Source organism: Nesoenas mayeri (assembly GCF_963082525.1).
Source record: "Nesoenas mayeri genome assembly, chromosome: 1".
NCBI classification, from domain to species: Eukaryota; Metazoa; Chordata; class Aves; order Columbiformes; family Columbidae; genus Nesoenas; species Nesoenas mayeri.
Window position 1 is genome coordinate 192,880,706 of NC_137541.1, and position 16,003 is coordinate 192,896,708.

The 16,003-nt window shown below is 38.7% G+C and overlaps 1 protein-coding gene across 1 annotated transcript in view; it reads left to right on the top strand.

Annotated features, from left to right (window-relative positions):
- Nucleotides 1–16,003, top strand: part of MIPEP (mitochondrial intermediate peptidase) — a gene marked incomplete at its 5' end in the record, with an annotated part of 77,384 nt that overhangs the window by 18,284 nt on the left and 43,097 nt on the right. Inside the window, 3 exons of the mRNA XM_080364314.1 lie at nucleotides 201–253; nucleotides 14,585–14,738; nucleotides 15,525–15,602. Coding sequence (XP_080220440.1) covers nucleotides 201–253; nucleotides 14,585–14,738; nucleotides 15,525–15,602 — 285 coding nt within the window. The remainder of the gene's footprint in view (nucleotides 1–200; nucleotides 254–14,584; nucleotides 14,739–15,524; nucleotides 15,603–16,003) is intronic.

A 16,003-nucleotide genomic window follows, 5' to 3' on the forward strand; every position in this document is an offset into this window, starting at 1 on the left:
AAGCAAATGTTAAAAAAAGGTTTCCGGTTACAATACATGATGCTATTTCTGATTATATTCTTAGCACTGAATGTTTCCCATTGTGTTTTGAAAGTTCAGCAACTTGTCAAAGCTGCAAAAATATTCAAAGGAAACAAAACTTTTACTTTGGGTTCACTTGTTGTCCATGATTGTAATTATAAGCTGGAATTCTCTTTCAGAAGCTGATGCCGTGGGATCACCCTTACTACAGTGGCGTCCTTCGTGCTGAGAGGTAAGCTCCTTATGTTTGTGATTGTAATGTAAATGAGTGTCTTTATTTCATTCCTTGCAATAAGGATAAAGAAAGTTCTCAATGTAAACAGGATTTTTTTCTTTGAAGATGTACTTCAATATGAAAAAATGAAGAGTGTCTGGTGGGGCAGTTGTTCGTAACATTTCTTAGTTACTGCTGGAATGCCTGTAGAAGTTTTTGGCTCTTCTGTTGTTTTACGGGGGAGTATTGGCCCTCTTTGAAGATGTAAGAGGATGAAATGGTTTCAGAACAGCTAGAAAATCCTTATTATTGTTTACTTTTAGCTCTTAGCTGAGCTTCAGTAATGTTTAAAAATAAAGTTTGATCACTGAATACAATCCAACTTCTGTTCATGCTTTAACTGTACTGTACTTGTACTGAATATGCACCTATTGTCCCCTTCTACAGACTTGAAATAGCTGTTTATCACTGTTTATCAATAGAATTTGTTCTCATCGCTCCTGCGAAGCCTGGGAAATAAATCCTTTACACGGACTTAGATAGTGCACAAGACCTTTGCATATAATGAGGTGGCAGCTCTGAAAGACGGGAGCCCTGCATGTTGCCTTTCTTGCATCAGCAGTGGTGGCCTTTTAGATTTATGTCAGAGAAGATGATTTAAAGTTGTGCTTCCCTTGTAAGTGGAGGAGGAAAAATCTTCCTTCACCATATATATGTAGGTTTTTGTTTTTTAAACAGAATTAAACTGGATGTGTCTGATTAAAGTAGAGTTTACTCTGGATAAGAAAGCTATGGTAGTATAGACATGGCCTGGCTGTTCTGCTTTCTTGTACTTTATTACTGATGCAGTAGTTTTATGAGCAACAGCTCATAAAATTGGCCTTGTTTCAAGGTACTGCATGCTCAGGTGGGAACTGAGCTGTGTATGTGCAGCAGCATTTGTGTCCAGGTGCTCAGAATTTGCCATGCAGGGGAGGCATAGGGATGTCCAGCTGCTGGGGCTGCTCCTGGTACCTGATGCCAGAGCACACAGCACTCCACGGTATACGCGTGCATTGCTTGTTTGTGGTGTGGCCTGGGAGCAGCTGCTGCTTTTGTTTCAACCTGTACAGGTAGCAGACATGCTTCTCTTAAAGTAGGAATGAAGTAATGGTTATACTGGAGGAGAGTCAAGGTCCATCTGGCTCCAAATTCCATCTTAGCGGTGGTCAGTAGCAGTCTGTGGAAGAGCACTGTCCTACTGGTTCAAGATACTATGTTGTAGCTTATGGATCTCCTTTACCTTGTCTGTGGAGTGTCTTCGAAACAGCAAGAATTACATTCTGATATGAAGTGCTTAACATTACTGTGAAATGTTGATAAAATTTATTGTCTATGTATCCTCTTTGCTTTCTACATTTCCTACAGTGTCTGCTTTCCCTGGCAGTGTATCTTTGCTATTTTTTATTTATTCAGGCACCAAGTCTGGCAGCTGGATCAGTGGGAAGAATCTCCTGAGCCTGTGTAGGGCCTCCCTGATTATAGCACAGGACTGGGGCCCAACCTTTTTCTCCCTCTGGGTTTGGCAGAAGTGTTTTTTTTTCTGGCAGGTATACATGCATCTACAAGACAGGGAAGGAAAATTAGTTTTCATCTCAATCGTCTGCAGCAGTATTTCGCTAAAAACCAAGGGCTTACGTCTTTCACTGTCCTGTTTTCTGTATAGTGGTCTGTCTTTGGGAAAAGTGTTTAGTCTGGCAGTGTCTTAACAATGCTCTACATTCATTCTGCCCATACTGTAGGTATTTAACAGGGCAGTGAATACCGGGTAATCAGCCCTGAAAAGGGAAACTCCCTTCTCTACTGCAGAGTATCAGTGGCTGTGCTTTATGACTGAAATGAAGCAGGAATCACAGTATTCATACAGCAGCCAGAGGACAGAAATACACCTTGTCATGTCTGTGCCTTAAATGTGGTCTGTTTATCTCTTGTTATCTATGTAAATGTGAATCCACTGCCCTTTATCTTGTAATTGTATTTACCTCTCTTTGGCCACATCCTTTCTCGAATGCCCCTTGGATGCTATAGTATGTTCATTGGAATGCTCTTGTAACTGGAAGATGAGAATCATATCTGTCACAAAGCTTTATAGTGGCAGGAGTTTGACTTCTGGCTGTTTGTTGTTACTGTCCTTCTAACTGAGCCAATTATCTTATAGCATTAAATTGTGTCTCTAGAGGAAAAGTGATGTTATTTTCCTTTTTTTTTCCTGGAAAATAATTTTTACTTTTTTTTTTTTTAACTTTTATCGTGTTACATTTTATTTATTTATAAAATAAATTAATTATCTAATTTAATTTTTATGTATTGTATCCCTCTTTATTTTGTGTTTTTGCATCATGGAAAGACAAAATATGTTTTCAAACAAGAAATGTCATGCATTTCTCCCATTCTTACTATTCTTTGTTTGATAGATTATTTATTTTGTTCTTCAAGGGATTCTCTTTTTGGGAAGAAATTTACTTTTAGCTTTATGTCTTCTGCAGAAATGCCATAGTCATATTTGTAGTGGTGCTGTGTGCAGCACGTGGCTTACACTTTTTTCTGTTGTGTTTTGGGGCTCAGAACCAGTTTGTATGGTGGGTGTCTATATTGTTAGGAGATTTTTTTTTCTGCTTACTAAAATGGTTTTGTTGAAAGGGAAGCAGATGTATGCTTTTGAGTATTGCTTTTGCACTAGTATTGTCACCATGGCTCCAGCTGCGGTACAGAACCATAGTTTCCGAGGTACTGTCAGGCGCGTAAGATGCAGATTGTCATTACAAACCTGCATGTATAGCAAGGGACTACAGGGGTTTAGTTCTTGATGAAGTAACTTAGCAATGTTCTAGTATGGGACAGTGTCTATGTCTGTTGAAAAAGGTTTCCTGTTTCCTGTTTTGGTCTGTGTGAGCGTGTTTTCAAACAGAAATGTTGTGAGCAAATGTTAGACAATGTGATCCTGCTGTCATCTTTTACCTCCTCTTTAGTTCTCCGGATTTTACACAGCTACATCAGTTTATCTCAAATGACACTGAAATTCATGACATATTTTAATGTGTCTATTTTATATCTAGATGCTGTATATGTCAAATGTATTTATATATTTTTTATTCTAAATATGTATTTATTCAGTATTAGAACAGGACTAAGGAAACAAATCCTTGGTTAGATTCCTCATAATTAGTTCTAAAAGCTGGATATTTACTTCTGAAGAATGTAGGATATTCACATGCGTTTGGACTTGAATTTTAATGACATTTGCTGTCATACCAGGTTGCCTTTATTTTCACTCTGCTTCTACAGTTGTTACTGACCATCTCTGCTGTTCTGCAAGTTGAACAGCAGGAGGAGCTCCAGACTTAATTCACAGGGTATGTTTTTCTCTATGAACCGCAGTGATTTTGTTTCTGTCAGCTTTCACCAAGTTTTTCCTTGGAAACTTGATCCTACTTCAAAAGCATAAGTCTCCCATTGATGGTAACAGGATAGTTTACTTCTTTTTTTCTTTTTTTTTTTTTTTTGTTAAATTATCTTAAGTAGCCTCTCTGACTTTAAACCCACACTTATGACATTGTAATGTTTTTGTAGCTAAGTTTGAGTGGTAGAGAAAATAGACGTCAGTGTAAATGCACATTTAAGAGAAACTGGAGACAAAAGTCTGAAATTCATGGTAGTAGTGTCTTAAAAGAAGATAGAGTAATTAGGAGAACCGCAAGAATTTTGGCAGGCTAGGGTCATAAAACAGTCAATGCTAGAACATGCTTCAGCTTTTAACAAGTAAGAAAGTGTCTCGTATGTATATTATAAAAATAATACTGCTGAGTTTTTAGTGTAGGCAAGTAACATAGTATTAATTAAATCCTATTATGTCTCAGTAAGTGCAGCTGCAGTTATGCAGCTTGCAAAGATGTTGTAGCCTTGCTGAAAAAATCTGGAAGAGACTTTTTGAGGTCAGCTATTTACTGTGAAGGTGGATTGACTGTGCTTAGGCCACTTCTGACAGAGACACAGAGCTTTATTGACAATGGTCAGTGGTGAGCTCAGTGTGTTTGGTGTTGACTCCTGTTTCCCAAACTTTTGGTGCTTACCAGGCTGGGCTGTTTTCACTGGTTATGATCTACTGTTGGGATTTTTGCCAAAATGTCAAAGACTTTATTCAGCTTGCAGCTGGGATGTTCTCACAGGGTATTGCGCTCTGTGCTGGTCTGTCTTCTTGGGACTGCAGAAATAAATAAGACTGGCCATGGAGATGAACAAATCAATGCCAAAATAAACCAATTTCCTGCTGTGTAGGAAAAAGAAGCCACCACAGCAGCTTTAGGTGTTTTGGATCTTGGGGTGACCATCTGATCAGAAATTAGGAATAACTCATCTCCCTTCTTGCTGGGACTATATACATGGGCTGCTAGCTTCAGGGAGAGGGGGCAGCACTTTTGCTCGAGGGCTAGGGACAGTACTGAGGGACCTAAACATGACTCTGGATGTTTCTAAAGTTGCTAAAAGCTGCAACTAATGTGGAGATTTGCAAGTTACTTGTAAACAAACTTGTTTATGGCTGCCTTTTGTTAAATTATTTTTAGTTTTACAAAAGAGTGCTCTCTGTGTTGGAAACAGCACATGGGAAAATAACTCAGACCCTTTGTGGAATATGTGAGAAAACTGTCACTCTGTTTGAATTGAAAGCTGAAGTGAAACAATAGTGCAAAGTTTAAAAAGAACCAGAAAATCATTCAACCAAAGTGCTCATAGAGAAGAACTTTCTATAACTGTTTATAAAGAAGGGAAGGTATGCTTTCTATTAAATCAGCTAATGGATGTGCAAAAAGTCCATTTAACTTACCAGTCACTAAGCTAGTGGACTAAGCTTTTTGGAGGAAAACCTGGAAGTTATTGAAAAGTCTTGATGTGAAGCAGAACTCAGGTTTCATGAATTATTTCTTTGTTCAAAACATTGTGAAAGGACAAAGGAATTGTTGATGATTTGAAAACAAAGTCAAATCTAAAAGTTGCATACAGTGTCAATACCAAACCGATTTTCTGAATTACCCCCTGACCTCCTCCAAAATATTCCATGAAGTACAATTAACAGAAAGAAAAAAGGAATGTGAGATACAGGTGCTAGTTTACAGTTGATGAGAGTACAAAGGCTTTCTATTATTATTATTATTATTTTTAAGAAATCCAGAGTCTTCTATAAATCATGGTTAAGAGTCTCCCTTCAGGTAAAGAATTAAATTTCATAGTCTGGCATGTAATGAAAATTGGAAGGGATTTTCCTTGTCTTGATCTCTTTAAGTTAACCTGAGGGGTTCATCTCACTTTTATCTTCCAGTAACAAGATTTTTTCAAGTTTCTTTGAAAGTTTTAAGAGAATCTGTTTTAGATAGTTAATTTAGTGTTCTATATTTTCATGGATGCCAACAGCATAATAATTCTACTACCAAAAAAAAGAGTCAGGATATATCAGAGACTGCATATAATAACCACTGATAAGAATTCTTGCCAAGCAGCTAATTTGTGATTGTTAAGAGTCTGAATGCTCATGTTCTGAAGAACAATGATCCTTACTCAAATATCCCTAATGTCCAAGTTTATAAAAAGCGTTCTTAATAGAACAGATAAAAGTCATGCTACACAAAACTGTCTTAGTTTCCTTCCAAATATACAGCTTAAATGAAAGTGATTTTAGAAGTCTGGATTTTATTTAGACTCGGTGAAGTCATACAAGCTTAGAAATAATTATTTGTAATGACATACTACATCTTTGTTCTTCACAAGGACACAGCCTTTTTGTTGGAAGCTTGCTGTTCTTGAAGAATAACCAAACCTCATTGTGCCAGTTAGCTTCTTTTTAAAATTGATTTTTAAATTGGTTTAGCTACATTACTTCTTTTAAAAATAGTATACTGTAAAAGTAAGGTGTCTGGATTTTTAAACATAGTTTATCCTTTAATATAAAGCAGGAATTTACATCAAAGAAACTACTGTTTTCTTTGATATTTCTACTTTCTTTAGGAGGGTACTAAGATTTCTCTTTGTAAAGTTTCTGAGCTCACATTCTGACACAAAGTACATAAGAAGGTTTTCATTCTTTCCTGAGCTTTGTTACAAATACAGATGCTTTGGTGTTTAAAATCAGATGTTCAGTGTGAATTAAGTTATTCAAATATGTTTTAAGGTAGAATAAAAGCAGAAGGAACTTCTTTTGTTCATTGTTGTACTTCTCAGTCTAATAAACTAATAAACTTCCAAAACTGTGAAAGACTGAGAAGTACAACAATGAACAAAAGAAGATCCTTCTGCTTTTGTTATGACAATAAAAGGGACTACTTTTAATTCTTGATTTTTTTTTTTTTTTTATTCCGAGTCAAAGTATCTAAGAAGAGTTAGAAGAAAATTTACATGCTCAGGTTCAAGGGTAGTTGGGAAAACTTTGTAGCTCGACAAGTATCAAAAATCAATGCATACCTGTTTTTCTGACCCCAGATACCCTAGAAGAAGGATTCTGTGGTGAGAAATCCTTTTGACTGGAATATGTAGTTGTCTGCAAAGTTCTGTTGTGACTCGTCAGACCACCTGTTCTTCCATCTCCTTTGCCTGCATTTTCAAAAGCATCTTCCCATAGCAAAGGCTCTGCAGTTCATCTTCTTGGTATTCAGGTTTATGACATGCAGTCTGGTCAGGGAAGCCAAAGTTCCAGAGAGGAGCAAGAGCTCATAGCTGATTCAAGACTTCTGCTACTAAGCTCTCATTGGTACCTTGCTAATCCTGAGAGTGGCATTATATTTGGGTATGCCTTTCTCTGGTGACACAGCCATCCGAGGTGCCTATCTGAAGTGCTCTCAATCACCTTGTCAGGGCCCAGAACTCACATTTTCAGTGAAAGGGTATCCAGACAGGATGTTTGATTCTTGCCCTGGCTTGTTTAGCTGACCTGTATCCTTTTTCTTCCTTAGGAAGTACTGTGAGCATGTTTCCATGTATTTGTCAGCTTTGGAGACAGCGGTACAATGCTCTGCAGGTGACATTAGTGCGCCCTGTGCATCGTCCTCCCCACTGCATTCTGCCCGTCTGCGCTGCTAGTGCAGCAAGCAAGCTGTGAACTACAGCACACAAGAAAACCTGTCTTCAGGCACTGCTCTGCAGTTGTTGTTGCCGAATGGAGCTCCAGTTGTTTTCCAACACAGATATTAGCTGTCTGTCTCCAGAACATTAACCTTTCTTGCTAGTAGCAGTAACCCTTATCAGAAATTTTACTGGTAGCAGAATGCCTGTTCGCGTAGTTCAGTATGGGTCATAATAACTTCCTTTCTGATTTCTTTTCCCAAAAATACTTGAATGCATTTTCTGTTGGAGATAACAGTTGTAGTTTGGCTGATTAAATGTAGAGGCAGCTTGCCAAAGAATGACCAGAAAGAGTGTGTTCATGTTAAAGCAGCTGCTGCTTGCAGTTTTATTTGAGTTTTTCACTATTTGTTTTAAATGGAAGGAACAAAGCCAGGCAACTATCCAAGTCCACAGTTGATAACAGCTTGAAAATCGTGCATAAAGTGATTCTTAGAATGGCTGCTACTTTAACATGTAGTATAATAAAATAATTATACGCACAGTAGAGTCATCAACAGTTCTTAGCCTGTAGATTATGCAGATTGCTTTGTTCTGACCAGTGAGCAGTTCAGGGGCAGGCTAAGATGGAGTACTTTGGAAACTGTTCCTTTTTATGTTGAGTCAGTCACTATCAGTTAATTAAGTAACTAAAGTTTTTGTCCTTTCATTCTGTCAATAGAGAAGTAATGTGCGGTGGAATGCCTTCTTTTGGTAGGGTTTTGTTGGGAGGCTTTTGTATACATTTTCAAATACACTTGGTTTCAGGTTTGAAAAAAGTGATCAAACACCATACACCTGGGGTAGAAGATGGTGAACTTTGAGTTTCCCTTTTAGCTTCAGGAGAAATTCATTTAACAGTCTTGGATCAGCCCTCAGAAAGGCTCTGCATCCTACGCAGGCAAGGTCTGTCTTTGTTACAGGGCAGTTTAAAGTGCTAAAGCAGTCTCCATCTTGGAGTTTTATGTGGTTTTTTAGATAATCCGGCCTGGGTCAGAGAGTGTTCTAAAGGTACAACCCAAGGCCCTTGAACAGCATTAGGAATTTCATTCCAAGGGCTGAGGGAAGTTTCACTTGCTGTCACGCTCACAGTCCCCATCACTGCCAAGCAGTTGTGCTGCGGTGTTGTAGATGAACGCAAATTTGAGCACTGAAATACTGTGCCTGGGAAATGTGTTCTTGCCGTTTCACTAAGGTGATGAAACTCTGAGTAACTGAGGTTGGGTAATCATTTGCTAGCAAACAGATGCTTTTTCCCTGTCATCTGGAAGTGAGGAAGTTGCTAATGGCTGCTACCGTTTGAATGCCTGGAATCAAGCAAGGATCTTCAATAAGGGATCATGTAGTTTGTCTGTAAACCGTTCCAAATACTTCTCCACCCACTCTCTCTAGCCGACTCCAGTTTTACACATCTAGGAGAGATTGTAAAATTTCATCTTTTGGTCATTGAGTGTTCTTTTTTGGGGAAAGAATGAAGTATTTTAAATTAATTTATTCCATTTTCTCCATTGTCCTCTGATCTTATCTAGTGTCCTCTAATCTTACCTTACACCTTTAATTCTGCAGTGAGTAGCATTAAATCTTGAAGGTGAGGGCTCAGAAAAGTCAGTCATATGCTTGCTCTTGCCACTGAGAGGCAAGATCATGTACTAGTAATAATAATAATTCCAGGAACTGCATTTTTGGTTATAGGACATCAGCTTCAGATAACTGAGGTTTTGGCCAATTTCTATTCCTAAATAAGCCCAAAGAGAAAGTTTTCCTGGAATCAGTACAAATTTGGGATTAGACTTTCTTCCATTGTAATTGCTCTTCATATGTGAAAAGACAGTTCATGTATGAGGTAGGATCACATTCAAAACTTTTGAATTTAATCTGTGTTCTGGTGTCTGGAATGATTACAACATAGTAGGTATACACTGATATTAGAGAAAGATTTTTGAAGACGTGCTATCTACTTCCTGAGCAGTAGCTTGTTTTCAGTACCCAATATTCATTTTGAAGTGTGCTACTAATTATTATAATCTGTGAAAATTGCTTTATATTACCATATTTTAACCAGTTTCTTCACAATTCCTATGACATTGCAATGGCTAGTAAACAAAACCTATAGATACCAGATAACTTGCAGTATAATAATCACCACTCGCTGCTCGCAGGATTGTCCACAAGCAATTTAAGTATCAGTCTTGAATCATGAGACACTAGTGCTATTCGAGGATTTTTTGATATCTCTGTCTTTGATCTTTATTTGTACAGTCAAGGCGGAAATGAATAAATAAGCGAGATCGAAACTATAAAGATTTTTTTTGGCATTTTGTATAAAAAATGTTGTTCTTGTAAACTTTTTTGCAGTTTTCCGTTGACAAGAGGAATATTAACACACATCTTTCATTAAATGTGGGAGAGGTTTGATCCTGACAATGTTCTACCAACAGTGACTGACATGAACTTTCTGTAGTGGCTGTTTAATCAGGACCTAATTGTATTCAAAATGTCAGATTGTGACATCTTCAAACGTGAGCCAGAGTAGGGGACTAGTTCTCCAGGGGAGTCTGCCTTAAGCCAGTATAGTCTGTTATTGCTATTTTCATGTGTGGGTGGATAAGTTTTGTGCTTTTCCAAAAGACAAAACTATTACAGACTATTTTCTCCCACTTTGGATAGTGACAGTTTATTACAAAATACTTACCAGAAAGCCTTCTCCCCATTGTCTTCATCACGGACTAAGTTCATGGGGACAATGCACATGTTCATACAGTGCTGAGAATGAGGAAGAAATAGGCACTGCTTCCTGTAATATGTTGATGTCAGTTCTTCTATACACGAAGAAATATCACTGCTTTCTCCTGCTAGTATGTATCTGCATTCTTGACAAAAACAAAATGAAACATAAAGTAGTTTCAGAGTTTTTCTGCTCTACCCTCCAGCAAACTCATTAATCCAGTATTTCAACTGTGGTAATACTTTGCAGTTACTGTGAAACGTTGTCCTACTCTAATAAAGCTGTAATCTATTTCATACTGCAGCTGTGTGGTCTTAGTCCTTGGCTCCAGATGACCTCTTTACAGAATCACAGAATGGTTGAGGTTGAAAGAGACCTCTCAAGGTCATCTGCTCAAGAAGTGCCACTTAGTGCTGTTTGTCCAGGACCCTGTCCAGACAGCTTTTGAATATCTCCAAGGAGGGAGACTCCACAGCCTCTCTGAGCAACTGATGCCAGTGCTTGGTCACCCTCACAGGGAAAAAGTGTTTTCTGACCTGCTGGTGATACTTTGCCTGATGCAACCCAGGATACCATTCAGTTTCTTTGCAATAAGAGCCCACTGCTTACTTATGTTCAACTTGGTGTCCACCAGGAGCCCCAGGTCCTTTTTGGGCAAGCTGCTTCATTGCTGGGTGATCCTCAGCATATACTGGTGCCTGGGATTGTTCCTCCCCAGGTGCAGGACTTTGCACTTTTCCTTGTTGAACTTCATGAGGTTCCAATCAGCCCATTTCTCCAGCCTGTTGAGGTCCCTCTGGATGGCAGCAAACCCCTCATGTATCAGCCATTCCTGCCAGTTGGATGTCTTCAGCAAATGTGCTGAGGGTGCACTTTGCTCCATCATCCGGGTCATTAATGAAGATATTAAACAGGACTGGACACAGTATTGACCCCTGTGGTACACTAGTAGCCCCTGGCCTGCAAATAGACATTGTGCCACTGATCACCTCCCTCTGGGTCCAGCCATTCAGACAGTTTTCAGTCCAGCTCCCTGTCTGCTCATCCAGCCTATACATCGACAGCTGCTCTGAGGATCTAATTGGAGACGCCATCAAAGACCTCACTGAAGTCCAGGTTGATGATGTGCACTGCTCTCTCTTTGTCTGCCAGGCCAATTTGTTTCATCAAGTTGGACAAGCATGACTTGCCCTTGATGAATCCATGCTGACTGTTTCCGATGACCTTCTGTGTGAATGTGGCTTAATTTCATGAAGTGTTTTAAAGGATGATGTTATTGACTTTCTTACCACTTCATATTATGTTTTCCTGCAGCTGAACTCACAGGTAGGAGTTACACGTTTGGATTTTCTGCAACTGTGAAAATCTGATGGCTTGCTATGACTGTGAGCTGTTGATGGAGTGAAATTTTGATTTATTGAAGTGTGTGTTTGTAGTATTATATGGATTCTTTCTCAAAGTATCTCTTACAATCAGCTCTACTCTCCCAGTTGACAGGGAGGAAATGGCAGAGAAACTCTGGATGATATTGGATGTCTGGGGAGAGGAGGATGTGAAGGTGCTAGATGGACTTTGCACATGGTCAGTATATCTTCAGCAGTGCTGATTGAGATGGGCTATGCAACCTCCATGATAAACCACTTAAGTGTGTCTGCATTAGTCCCCTGTTTTTGAGATAGTGTTGCAGCTAGGCTTTGTGTTACACCTGGATTAATAAACCTTTCTGGAACCTAAAACAAGGTATGGGAAGTTTGAGTGGCTCTGCAGAAACAAATGTGGGATGGGCAGGCTTGGGGCAGAGCCAGAACTAATAAATGCTGCTCATCTGAATTGGCTCTGAGGAGATCTAGCTCTAGGTTACTGCTCAGCTCAAGGCTGAATTAGGACTAAAAGTAATGTATAACTGTCCTTTTTCAGTGTAATTTTTTAGCTGCACAAGAAGAGTATCATTACCTACTGTCTTAACCTTAATTAATTTTGAAGTGTTGTAATTTTTATGTGGAGAAATCCTGCTTCACATTACTGTGAACTTCTATTGAGACAGTACTTTTATAGCGAACTTTTCTTTTATGGTCAGTCCTTAGTTAAGGAAGCAATTGTTTGAATTACAGATGGGAAACTCGGCTTAGTGTTCATAGCACTATGTAGGATGATGATGTAAGATTTTTAAATGACGTGACAAAAAGCAGTCCTAAACTATTACAGAAGTTGTTATGATTCACTGCTGAAAGGTGTTATTTATCCTTTTAATAAAGGATCGTTTTAACATGTCTTGTAGTCTGTATGCAGGGAAAGCTTCCAAGCGGAATCGGGAGAACTGGAACACTTAGTGGTGTGTTTAAGTTTTCATAGTAGCAATCTGAGCAGAAGACAATCACAGGGTGATACTATGAAAGTCTGGAGACATCTGACATTTACCTTCTACAGCTTTCCAAACAGTGCCACTGTTGAAGGAGCTGCAGTTCTTAGGAATTACTGACTTAAAAATCTGAGGATATTCGACACATAGACTAATTCTGTACTTCTGGGGGGCTCCGAGTGTAAAGCAGTGTCTTTTGTACTCCAGATTTCTGTGTCTTGTTACATGGAGATTAACTCCTCTCTTCTGCTTTCTTTTAGAGACATGCTTCCAGTCCTTTTACCTAACTCTAAAGTTATTGATATCATGTGGGTTGTTTTGTTTTGTTTTCTCTTGGTGTAAAGATTCTTTTTGAGTAAAAAGGAAAATGTGTGTATTGCAGTGTGTGCATGTAGAGTATAAATTTAAATGTTGCTACACATCGAAGAAGTTCTGTCAGTATGGTAGAGGCAAAATGTGCTTTACTTTCTGTGTTCTAGTATAATTAAAAATATAGTGGAATACATTGGCTGTAGCTTCTTGCATTTGTAGTGTGAAAACAAGCAAAATCCTGTAACTGAGTATACCTGTATTTTTGACAGATACATAGTTGCAAAATGCTGTTAGAGTATGTGATAAAGGTAACATAAAGGACACTAGAAAACGAAAACAAAATACAATGACATATTTAAGAAGTGCCGTGGCTTAGAGCAGTAATCCCTCGCTGCTGCGCCTTACAGTGCAGTGAAGCTGAGTAGTGAATTGGAGCTGCAGTTGTAAGCAGCAGCGTATTGACAATTGCAGTATCCCCAGTGGTCTTGGGGCTTAGGTCTTTTGTGTGGGGAGGGAGGGAGCTAGGGAAGAAGGGAAGGAGGGAGGGAGAGTAGGTAAGTGGATGGGGACTAGCTGGATCTTTCACAGCTGGTCTCTCACTAAGCCTTCTGATCACAGACCTTAGCATAGTGTGGTTCTCCTCTTTGGTGTTCAGCCATTGCAGTCTGATTGATGCGTGTTTAAATTCAGTGACTAGTTACCATGTCATTAAGAAGCAAAATCACAAGAGCATGAAAGAAGGAAGAAGATAGAAGGGAGAGACTGGGATTCTTTAGAGTGAAACAGTCTTTACTATAAGACCCCAGAAAATGGTATAAATAATTTAACACTTGGACTTTTTATGTGAAATGAGAGAGCAAGAACATTTTTGCCATTTGGGGTACATGCACAACTACAGGCAGATTCCATTTCTGATTTTGCTGTCATCTCTAAAGAGTTGTGTGACCCTGAGCAGCTTGTGGAATCTCTAAGTTTGTAAAGCATTTGTTTGCTTGATACACTTACAGTTTGTTTACTTTTTAGGGTCAGAGTCTCAGGAAGCTTGAGCCCACATATAGGCTGCAGAAATCTTTGAAGTACCTTTATAATTGTTTTTTGTTCATTCTCAGTTTATGTGTGTGCATGCAGATGCACAATGTCTTCTTCATCATGTGTGTCTTCTTTGCTACAGTGTCTTGACCATAACTTCATTGTTCAATGTTAGGCTCCAGCAGCTTGGCAATATTTGAACTCCAGGTCACAAACTAAAATGTTCACGTGGCTCAAAGCTGTCAGATAATTTCTACATGGCTCAGAGAGTACCCAGATCTTGAGGCGTGATTCATGCACGGGAGGTGATTGTGTCTCCATGGTGTTTCTATTGCTCCAGCAGAAGACCAGACTGCAGAGGCAGGGGTGCTCACTGGCTGGTGTCCTGCCCTAGCTGAGGATGTGGTTACACCATGGCCAGAGCCAGTTCCATCTTCTTCTCAGTCACACGATGTGGCCTTGGCATGGGAATTACATTTGAATGCCGTAGGCTCAGCTTGGACACCCATGGTGTTGCCCTGGTCAGTTTGAGCTATGTGTTCACCACATCTCTGAAAATCATAGTCATCATCTGCTGAATTTGGTATCCAAAGTTGAATATAAGAAAAACTGAGTCACTGTGAAGCGCTGTGCCATAACTATTCTGATTCACTGTTTGAAATATTGAACAAAATATGCTCAATAAGGGCCTTGTGAGGCTCAGCTGGTGTGTGTTGTCACATCCTATGACCTGGAGGTGAAGACTGTAGTTTATGTAGCAAAGCTAACTGACTATTTTGGGATCTTTATATTTCTGTAGGTACAACATTGATCCTGGCTTGTACTGTCCATTTTTCTCTCTTGGGGCATGCATGGAAGGTTTGAACTCTTTGTTCAGTCAGCTCCTAGGAATCTCCCTTTATGCTGAACAGACACAGAAAGGAGAGGTTTGGTCTGAAGATGTTCGAAAATTGGTAAGTATTCTTGTTCCCAGCATCTGAAGTGACAAAGGGAAGTTAGACAAGGTGGTGTGCTCCTCTGAGCCATGAATCAGATTTTTTTTTTAAATTATTTGAGTACCTATCAAAAGCACAGATTAGCGGTCTAAATTTAGTCGAAGTTTAGGGGTTTTTTTAGTTTCAAATGACTGTAGACGATTAGAATACTCTAAGTACATATTCTAGTAGTCATGTGTCTTATCCTTATTTTTGTATTTATATTCTGTATGTCATCTTTACTTTGAGATCGGGTTTTGTGTCTTTATTTTTCTGCCCTCTTTTCAGAGGAGGGTGGAAATAAAAACTTGGGCCATAGTTTACTCAACAGGCTCCCAGGTTCTTCTGTTGTCTTCCCTCCATGTATTCCCTAGTCGTCTTCACTGCTCTTCCACCTCCAGCAAGAGCTGATGTTCTTTATACCCAGTGGGTTAATTTATGATTACTCCTTAGTCTTTCTGTTTCTATGTTAAATAATATTGTGTTACTGTTGACTTCTCAGAAATCATTTAGGGGCTACAGACGGTGTTTCTTTTAATACTAATCTGTGATTTACCAGTTTTGAGTGAAATGCAGAAATAGCTGCAGTTTGAGGGGTGAGCATTAACTCTTGTATAGTTTTTTTCAACTAAAATTACCAATGGGTTTTGCATTAATTATTCCCAGTTTATTTGTCATTTATTAATCATAAATCTTCAGATTAGAATACTCCATCTTAAATTTATGGATCACTGTGGAAGTTATACTCTTTTTTTTTTCCTTCAGGCCGTTGTTCATGAAACCGAAGGTTTGCTGGGATACATCTATTGTGACTTCTTTCAGAGACCTGATAAACCACATCAGGTAACTTTTATGATCTGACTCCAGCATAGGTTTTATTTGGGTAATGACTATAGTGTTAGGGCCATTTGCATTCGATGTTAGTTTAGTAAGATATCTCTCGATTTAAAATAAATTAAATTTAAACAGGGAAAGTCTGGAACTTCAAATGTACTTTTCGGTAAAATATTTTTGTGAGTAACCTTTCATTTAAAAATGTCAGTTGATAGGCTGAACTCAGACTCTTAGTTCTACAAATTGTCAGCCACTATGAGAAGTCATAGAATTCTGTCTAGGGAACTATTTACTATATAAAAGTTAAAAAAATCTGAAATTGTAAAACTCTCTAAAGGTGAAAGGTCATAATGACAACACATTTTTATTCAAAATTCTACTTAAAACCATATTAACCATATAGTTAATAA